Genomic DNA, 10,355 nt, shown 5'->3' on the forward strand with positions numbered 1-10,355 from the left:
CCCTCCCTCTCCAGTTTTTCCTTTACAGATGCAGTATTCTAAGCCCTGCTAGTTGTAAATCACCTGTGCTTTAGCCAAGTAGGAACTATAAATATATCTTAAAAATGTGCGTTACTCCCCTAGCTCCACGCTGACAGCCTGCACTGTGCACTTCCAGTTGACATTTTGCAGTTATTTATTTTTCATAATCCTCTTTGGAGAGTGTTGATGCGGTGGATTCTTTTGCGTCAGACTGCTGACTCTGGTTTTAAATAACTCCCACCATCACAGTGAGTCAGATCCTATCGTTCACAGCTACAGCTCATCACCACTGGATGGGTCTTATCAGCGCTGCTTGCTGTTGCACGCACGCACACACACAGATACTGTCACATGTGCATATGCAAACACATGCCCACAGCAGCTCGTGACGCACATCCAGGCACAGTGTCAGTAGGGGTGATGAGAAGCGCTCACTGGTCAACCAGTGCGCTATCGTCACTGGAGAATAACCCTGACTTTGTGAAAGGATAAAGCCTTTGACATCCTGCTATGAAGAGAAAAGTGATTCTATTGATCAGCTGCAAGAATCAATACTGACTCTGTCTGTGGGGGATTCGTTTGTGCTCTCACAGGTCTGGTCGCATTTCGGCAGCATCTCCAGAATTTGGCGAGGACCAAAGGCATCCTGGAGCTGAACAAAGTCCAGATGCTGGTGGAGCAGATGGGCTCCGGGGAAGGGGCCGCCGTCAGCCCCCTGGGACCACAGCATCACTTGCACAACCTCCTGGAGGTTAGCCCTACAGCACAGTCACTCACACACACACTCACACAGCCTTCGCTGAAATCTAATCAAAGTCTTTCTCTTCTCAAACCCAGTCTCTGTCCCTCACCCAGTGTTGTCCAAAAAAAAAGTTTTAAAAATAAAACTGACACCTGGGCTGTTGTGTTACCCCAGGAGAGACAGCCAACTGTGGCTTGTCTGCTGTTTGCTGTGAGTCAGTCAGACTTAACCATAGTAGAGACTGGCACTCAATAGGCCTAAGCTACAGGCGCACACAACAAAATGATACACACACACAGATGCACTGCAGAGGGAACCAACTGAGGACAGATAAGTGGGCTTTCCTGTAAAAACAACAGCAATCGTTGGAGCAGACAAGATCGAGTTGTTTTCCTTTTGTCCATCTCATAATGCAATAACGCGGCTCTTTGTTGGTTATGATACTCGGGCCCCATCATCCATTTAATTTGCTTTCATTTTGCTTTGATCTCATTTAACTAATGTGTAATCCCTGTGGCACATGCCATTTAGAGAAAGGCATCTGGCTGATCAGTCACCACACGGGCATTTGGGCAGGAGACAGCAACGATAATCCAGTTAGACTACACGATGAAGCGCCCAGACCCTGACACGGCTTCATTAATTGGCAGGAGACCGGCTCTGGGACACGTGTGCAATTACATCAGCATAAGCATCCCTTCTTCTAATGGTTTATGTTTTTGGTTGAAGGGCGAGGCATCCAAGCAGCAGGCGGGCTTAGCTTTATACCAAGGTGGGCCGCAGCCACCTGTCCTGTCCCGCAGACAGAGTCTGGAGACACAGTACCTCACTCATAGGCTACAGGTACAGTTTAACACCAAGTGTACTCCCTCATTGTGGCAATGATCAACAGGTTTATTAAAGTTTAGGTGTCTTATCAAGCCATCGTGATATCATTTGGAAGGTTAAGGATTATCAGCCCTGTCATGATGCAACGGTAATAAAACACCTTGTAGCCAGTTACCTTGGTAATTATCCTGAACACATTCATCAGTCCCAATCTCTCCTCTGCCCAGAAGGCCAACGTCTTGGCTAACAGTCCTGCTAGCTGCCAGCTTTTCTGTAAGGAGACTCCTCGAAGTTTAGAGCAGCAGCTGCAGGAACACAGGTAAATCACACTGTCAGCGTCTTCTCCCCACATTTCATCTTTTATTATTTTTTCCATTTTATCATATTTTATTTTTATGTGTGCATTTAGCTGTCACTGCCTTTCACTGATGGAAGAGCAAAAAAAGCATTTAAGACGTTTGTCATGCTGCACGACACTGACAAGAACAGAAGTTGATTAAACACCCAGGAATGAAACGAGGTGTCAGAGCCCAGTTACGTTCTTAGTCCGGCCTGGTGATGTGGGCAGCGAATCTGTGTTCTGGGACCAGGATAACAATGTGCAAGACATGCCGGAAATGCTGTGACTGAATTTGGCATTTTAGATCCCCAGTTGCATTTTCATTTAGAATTTTGCCCACTAGTGTTTATGCAAACTATTTTACAAGCTTTGGTTTTTCCTGTGTTGAGTCAGAGTGTTGTCTTTCAGGCTCTGCTCCTCTCCCCACAGACTGAACCAGAAGAGGATGTACCTGCAGCAGCAGTCACAGGGCATGGGGCTGCAGGCCTACTTCAACCAGATGCAGATAGCTGAAGGCTCCTACCCAACAGGCAGCCCTGCTCTGGACCCAGCAGGGCCTCCGAGTTCCCCTCAGAGCACCCTCATGTCAGCCACCCACCAGCCTCAGCCCCAGCAGCAGGGCAGTCCTCAGGCCTCGCCTCCCTTCAGCCACCCCCATAGCTTGAGACCCCTGATGGAACCAGACAAGGGCTTGGTTTATGATCCCTACATGGGCCACCACCACTACACCCAACACCTGCCCCCTGGATCTCACCTCCACCACCAGCTTCACTGCCCCCCCCAGCCTCATGAAGCCTCTGCTGGCATCCTGGGCTTCAGCTACCCTGCAAGCTGTGAGCAGCAGGCCCTGGGGCCTTCCACTGAGGCTCTTCACCCAGAGCAATATGAGTTCCCCCTGGACCCCGTCCCGCTGCCCCCGCCTGCTCCCGAAGAGACTGAGGCTGTCGCTGTAGCCGGGGTTTTGGCTGACCCGATGCAGTCAGATGGCCTGAGCCTGCCTGAACTGCAGAGCTCCCTCCTGGACAGTGAGATGATGGAGACTGTGGACTCCCAGCATGGCTTCGTACTGGTCAACTAAAGCCAGCTGAGGGGCTTAAAAGAAAGCAGTATTAAGCAGCGAGAACCTACACAGCATTAAGAGCAGAGAAAATGGAGATACAAGTGGAGGCCACAAGCGTAGCAACAGGGAAGGAAACGTGTAAATTTTTGTACGACTAATACAAACTTTATTTCTTAGTTGTGACGAACCTCAGACAAGCTTTCTACCAGAATCCTCCTGTAGCCTACCTCCCTCTCTCCCTCTCCTCCTCTGTTCTCATCAGCTCCGTGCAGCAGGAGCAGGTCCGACATGTGGCACGACGTGGACTTCTTCATGCTGACTTGGCGAGGCTAGTTTTGTCACGGAGATTATGCCTGCGGGGACTGCGCCGTGCAGCGTGCGGGGAGGGGGGGCGGGCCACTGTGTCTCCCAGCAGCTGTCAAAGTGCAGCGCATCTCCTAGAAATGGTTTGAAAGTGAACATATATAGGACAGACTGACTGGCAACCAAAAGCACAACGGCTGGCAGGATTTAGTTTTTAAAACAGGACACCACTGACAACAATAGGCTGGTTCTTAGAATACTAGTGTTTTTTTATTTTTATTCAGTAGATTAAAAACAACTGAACAAGAGAAAATTGCCCTCATTTATCATGGTACCATGGATATCACCACAAATTCAAATGTTGTGTTATTTGTCCATTTTGTAAAATTATCTTTACACACTAATGTGAGGTTAGCATGATGATTGTGCATAGGTTTCAACACTAACGAATTCCTCTAAAACAACAACTCTTGATTGTCATTTGCCTAAACAAATACCCCAACAATGCTGATTAAAGCAACAGGTTGGTGAGCAATGCACCATTTGTTGGGTTTATACAACATTTATGCTTTTTAACAGCGATAAACGCTAAACTACAAGTTGACTAATGAAGATAATCAGTATAGCTGCAGGCTTTTGTGGAGGCTACGATACATAGATAATTAGTTTTACGTGTAACTACTGATGATTTATTTCTTACACTACTGAACTGCTGTTCCACCCTCACACTTACCAGGTTTCCTTGCACTTAATAGGAAGAGGATCATTTCCAGTTTCTACAGACAAAAAAATGGCCATGTGGTTTTTTGTTTTTTTTAACAGTTGAATTGTGGGTCATGTGTTTGCCTGATAAATGAGGGCTGATGTAAGTAACATGTGTTTGGTTGAGAAGTTGCAGTGTTAGTCAATATTCTTCTATTTTTGTGGCAATACTGAAGCAATATTCATCTTTAATGTTGAGGGATTATGACTCTAAGCCTCACCTGTACAGCCAGCTCTGATTGGTTCCTGGGGACGTCCGAGTTATTGGCAGTGACATCACTCGGAGCCGATGATGTAACCAGGAGACAATCTGTGCCTCGCTCTCCCTGGGAGTGCAGGGACAAGCCTGGAGACAGTTCTATGCGTACATTTGCGCGCACACGTGCAATTATGTTTGCACAAATCAGACTTCAAATTTTCTGCATCTATCACGTCATTTGTCGTTGTTACTGAAGAAGACCACCACTGTATTGACGTCTCCTTTAGATTTTTCAATCAGTGCACAGTTGTAGCTTTTCGATTAATTCTGGTTTACATCCTCAATGCTCCAGTCATGCCGCTGTTTTTTTTTTTTATGATGATGAATCATGTTTATAATAATGAAATGACCCCTTAAATATCCCCTTCATTCGATTTCATGAGAGAATGTTTCCTCTCTGACGTTGGGGCCGCTGTGAGATGAAGACCAGCAGCAGGTCATCAGTCACCTGACACTGGATTCTGACTGTCGGCTCACCACCACCGTTCGACTGACAGAAAGCCAGCAACAAGACGAGATTTCTTTTTTTGTTTTTGTTTTTTTGTAACATACTGTGTTCAATATACTTGAAGCACACAGATGTATCTTCTCTGACAGACTGGAATAGCACGACAGAGAACGTCAGAGGGTTGAGATGAGACGATTGGACTGTGATCATCTGCCAGACTGCGTGACCTTCAGTGGTCGTGGGTTAAAACTGTAGGAGTGTTTGTAGTCAGAACAGCTTTCAGGCAAAGGCTGTAAACCAGGCTCAACAGATATCTAGTTTGTTCAGACTCGAAGGTTTAACTAGGATTCTTTAAAAATGGCTAGAAAATACGGACCAACTGTGGTTGTGGTCCTGTGCAAGCTTTAAAGGAAAAATCCACCCTGAAATACTTTAAACACTGTTTCACACTTGGCGATGGGAGTATCTGCCAATTATTTTTATGATTGATACATTAGTTGTGTCAGATCATAGTAGAACTAATCTCACAGAATGTTGACAGCTGGCAGTTTTCTGTCACTTCTGTGTAAAAACTTTACACAAACGATATGCTGGTTATCAGATTTGTTGATGAGAATCTATTCCTGGTTAAAATGAGTCAATATGGCATCACATTCAGAGATTTCTGGCATTGAGAAGTCAGGTTTTCATGTCAGTTCCTCTGGATCTAGGAGCAAACGCTTAGCAGGACACCCTTTGCTCTGATCTTCTCGCTGTCACAGATGCTAATAAGTCCGGCAACAATAGTTTACTGCAGCCACATGAAATGCTGCAAAACTGGACTTGTGGCTGCATTAGTAGTTCCGCCCTAAAATTTGCAAACTAGTGGGGCAACTTGATGTTTATGTGCTGCTCATACACCCAACCTTTTATTGGCAGGAATTAGGTCATGCCCCGTTTGGAAATATTGGAAATATCCTGTGAGGCAGGTTCATAACATAACACAACAGTGTAAGAGTATGAAAGGGTGAATTTTACCTTTGACATGAGTATTTTGATTTTTTTTTTTTTTTTTTTTGGGCCACTGGTCAGGACAAACAGCTGCAGGATGATCTGTGGAAGCTGAATACTAGAGCACTTTGAAAACGAGGCGAAGAGATGTAGCGAGAGGAGGAGGCGACTGTGATGCAGGTGGGAGAGGTTTGCAGCGCTCTGCTGTTTCCCGGCAGATAAAATGAAATGCGATCTGGAGGAAACACCTTTCTCCTCTCTCCTCTCTCCTCCCCCACCAATAATGGACACAAACATTTATTTCAGAGACACAGTAACATTTAATCTTCTTGTTGGTTTGAATCCGAGAGAGCAACACTCTTCAGTTCACGATGAGTGTTCTCTGTACACATTAGGGATGTGGTGTGCACACTCAGGTTGCACCGAGGTGAATTTTGTGTTAAACGTGACTAGTGTAGTGTGCCTTTTACTTTGCGCGTTCTCAATCTCATGATTTTGAATAGCGCCATTGTTTCCGGTTGGACCCCTTAGTTTCTTCAGATTACTATTTTTACTTTTCCGCATTTTCTTTTCTGAAATTAAGTAAAGCCAGGTTTTACAAAGGTACAAAACCAAAGCCCCTCAGAAGTTTCCCTGTACAACCCACCATGTGGAGTTTTGGAGCTTCTTTGTCAGCTTCTCTACCGCGCTTTCTCTTGTTGGTCAATCAGTGTATGCCATTTAAAAGTATTATAGCAATATTTCTCTAGTTGAAGATTAAAGTCATGAAGATTCTAGTGGACGTGTTTTCCAAGTATCATATTTCACCTCCTGCTGATAAAACAGAGACATCAATCTATAGAAATCCAGTTTTATATTTACCTTCATTGATGTTGACCACACATAAGCTAACTTGCTGTTGAGATTAAAAAAAAAAAAGTTTACTGAACAGACTGACACTGTGGGTGTTTTCTTGTGTGTGTTGAGTCATAATCTGTCTGATAAATGAGTGGTTATTGAAACATGGCTACAGAGCTGACAATTAGTTTCTGTACCACACAGTCTGCCGTCTTCTCTACATAATGCAGTTGTCTTGAAAGTACAAGCTGCAGCCATCTGATCGCGCCCCAGGGCTGCACGGTGTAGGCGTGGGTTAATGACCTGGAAAAATGAATCACACCGAGTGCTTCATATAGACTGATGAGTCATAGCTGAACCTGAAATTATTTCAACCAAAACTAAAGCACCCGCGGAGTTGAGGCAGCAGGAGCTACAGGACTGTTTGTGTTGGATCATTTAAATAATTCTATTTTCGATTTCTAGACTTGGATCATATAACATTTTGTTCATTTTGGTTGATAGTCTTACAGTCGCAGTCAAAACAGTGTTATACACTGATCAGCCAGAGCATTATGACCACTGACAGTTGAAGGGACTAACACTGATTATCTTGTTACAGTGTGTTGGGTGAATTAGGCAGCAAGTGAACATTCAGTCCAGACTGGTCTGCAGTGGTTCGTACTGCACCTACCACAAGTCTCTAAGGAAAGACAAACAGTGAACCGGGGACAGGGTCATGGACGCCCAAGGGCTCACTGATGATGATTAAAGCTGCATTAACTAACTTCTCCTTCTAATTTTCTACAGTTAAGGGCAAAGTGAGAATCGAAACTAACTCTAACAGCTCCTCTTCTCCTCCTGTCCTGTCTGAAACTTAGGTCATATGTGGCGACAACAGGAGACAGTTGTAGCAGCAAAGCAATATTAACACAGACTAATAAAACCAGCAATTATAGCTTTTGGGGATTTCGTAAACTGACCCTTTAATTTTGCCTGTGAAATATTCACTTTCTATTCAAAATATGTGATGGTGTTAAAAACACGACACATTTCAGCACAACCAGACAACAAAGGTGCAATCCGCTCCTCTCAAGTAGAGCAAGCTGTGAGCCGCTGCAGCGTTTGTGTTAAGAGCAAGAACTGAATAATTCAGCACCGATGAGGACTGACCAGTGGCCGAGATCACTGATCTGAACCAGTCCATCTCCGTGGCAGTCACTGGTAATGTTAAACTACATGAAACTCAAACACCTTTTCTTAAAGTAAAGTGTGTCTTAAAGGGGCCTGTCCTGAGCTGAGCCCTGATTGGCTGACCTCAGCTGCATTTCTAAGGAGACTACAGGTTGTGGTCTGTAAATACATTTAGAGCAGAATATGCTAGAGGGACTGTCAGTGCTGTCTGTGTGAGAGCACAGGTTTGTTCCTCCGGTGTGGACAGGATCATGTAGAGACAGCACATCAATCCAGTGAGCCCACTCAGACAGAGAACAGCTAATCCCACTTAGTTAGATGAGGTGGGAGTGGGGGATGTCAATCTGTTCATGGAAACCAGGGTCTCACTTCTTTTCCTGGGACCAGCCCACACACTGAGCCAAACTGATAAGTCTTAAACATGGGGTCAGACTCAGACGAGCCTGTATAAAGCTCCCCCATGACACCGATTGCATTTTACATCTGTTGCCTTTGATGCAAAGTTCATTTGCCTCTGCACAAAAAAAAACAACAAACAAACAGCAAGGCTCTATGTGGGAGCCAAAGCACAAAAAGAGGGTTCACACACCCTAATTACGGAGATGTCTCTTTTAATTTTGCTCAAATGAGCACATATCAGCACGGGGGAAAAAAATGTCAGCAACCCACGAGCTTTGTTTGAAAAGTGCAAAATACTCCCTCCTCCTCCTCCTTCCTGCAGGACACCTCCTGCTCTGGTATGAGGAAAAAACAGCCAATAATACACAATTAAATGTGCCAAAGAATGTGGGAGCACTCATATGGAAGCTCAGTATACATGTTAAATGATGTTTACCCATTATTTGGCCCCACAGAGGGGGAGTGTCAGGCCATGCTAAATCTTCACAATAAGCAACACCATTTTCCAGACCTACTCTTTACACAAAGCATCCCTGAAGCCAGTCCTCACCCAAGCAATAAGCAGACATGTGGCCTGACACACAGCATCTGCATTATATTTGCTCGGGTTAAGCAGCTGCTGGCCCAACTGGCCTGTAGTGGCAGTCACCTCTGAGCACTGACACTGTTCTACCAAGACTGTCTCACAAAAGAAACCGTTAATTCCAGTGAGTCAGATATAATGTACATGCTATTGTGTGACCTCACAGTAAATTTCTCTGAGACGCTAGCATTTTCCACATAAATGCAGTTATTTATAGCATGCATTCAGTGCTGTTGTCTGCGACAGAGAGACCTCCAGCAGGCTGGCTGTCACACACACACACACACACACACACACGGGGGAAGAGACTGAGAAAAGAAAGCTGATAGAGGATGCACAGCTGTAATCATCTTCTTTTCAGTGAAATATCACAATATCGGAGGCCTATTCAGTCATCCGGCCAAAGTATACTGTAATGACATCAATGGTTGCCATGACAACAGGGGGAGGGTGGATGACAACACCCAACTGCGTCTTTTAGCGCAGGAGATCACAGCACTGTTCAGGATTTGAGCTGCGCACACACACACACACACACCAAAAGAAAAACAAAAAGAGCTCAGAGACAAATGTTCGGGGCACACTGAATGCAGAGGAAAACAATCTGCAAAAAGCAACACACACACACACACACATAAACTGGAAAACTGCAAAGCCCAGAGCAGATGCACAGGTTTTGTATAAGATGAGTCTGATGTAGCCTGAATGCTGTAGCTCTGCACGGCGTGCCAGTGGAACAAAGATGTTCTAATATCAAGTCTTCATTGAAGGTCAAATGCACGTGTCCCCCTCATTAATCAGCCTCGGTCCCCTGTTCCCCTGTCTCTGAACACATGCTGGCCAGCAGATGGACAGAGTCAGAAAGCCCAGCGCTGATGACCCAGTAGCAGCTCCTGCAGGCTCTGCAGCTGGGAGTCTGACACTCAGTGTCAGACACGTGCGGGCTCTGTGATACTGTATTATCTAAGAGTAGAAAGTTTGCACGATTTATGAACCTTTCCCCGCATCACTGACATGACGGAAAAAAGAGAGGAAGGTGGGAGCTGAATTGATAAGGTGGCTTTAAGGTAAACGAGGGGCAGCAATCCTCTCTTCTCTGACTGATGCTCGTCTTTTGTCGCCCCGAAAGCATCTGACCTCAGTGTGCGTGTGCGCCATGCAGCGTGGGGGCTTTGCTTGACTCCTTTCATTATGAATGACACAGTTCTGGGAGGCAGCTGCATTGACGTCAGGGCTCTCAGCGGCTCTGGCTGATGAAAATCCCCCCCCCCACGACATAACAGGATCTAAATAGAAAGAAATAGGTTGCCGCTGTTTCATTACTGCCTCATGAACTCAAGTGGATTTGGGGACGGATTAGCCCTCGACCTCAAGTAATCGGGATTTTCGGACGTAGAAAAAGAGAACTGCAGTTCACTGCCTGGCATGTTCCTCCTGTTTTGATCACTAGTTTAAAGAATAACTAATACACATGGTTTAGTTTTGATATCGGTCCCTAATGTTCCTTCAGTTCTCCTCCTACTTCACACCATTTCTTGAAAAGCACGTCCTGCCTTCAAGCTGCTATATTCTAAATAGCTCTCAAGGTGCTTTCAAAATGTGCTGACACA

General features: G+C 45.3%; 1 protein-coding gene across 4 annotated transcripts in view; it reads left to right on the forward strand.

The window, feature by feature from the left end:
- The window catches only part of sik2b (salt-inducible kinase 2b), a 47,806-nt gene extending 41,131 nt beyond the window's left edge, over positions 1 to 6,675 (forward strand). The window contains exons 12-15 of one of the 4 annotated variants that reach the window (XM_020600098.1): positions 615 to 772; positions 1,493 to 1,606; positions 1,819 to 1,910; positions 2,361 to 6,675. In XM_020600098.1, the coding sequence (XP_020455754.1) occupies positions 615 to 772; positions 1,493 to 1,606; positions 1,819 to 1,910; positions 2,361 to 3,009 (1,013 nt within the window). In that variant the 3' untranslated portion in view covers positions 3,010 to 6,675. The remainder of the gene's footprint in view (positions 1 to 614; positions 773 to 1,492; positions 1,607 to 1,818; positions 1,911 to 2,360) is intronic. The other 3 variants (XM_020600099.1, XM_020600100.1, XM_020600101.1) reach the window with 3 other exon arrangements.
- Positions 6,676 to 10,355: the final 3,680 nt, after the last annotated feature.

The sequence above is a fragment of the Monopterus albus genome, unplaced genomic scaffold (assembly GCF_001952655.1).
Source record: "Monopterus albus unplaced genomic scaffold, M_albus_1.0 scaffold45.1, whole genome shotgun sequence".
In the NCBI taxonomy this organism is placed as follows: Eukaryota; Metazoa; Chordata; class Actinopteri; order Synbranchiformes; family Synbranchidae; genus Monopterus; species Monopterus albus.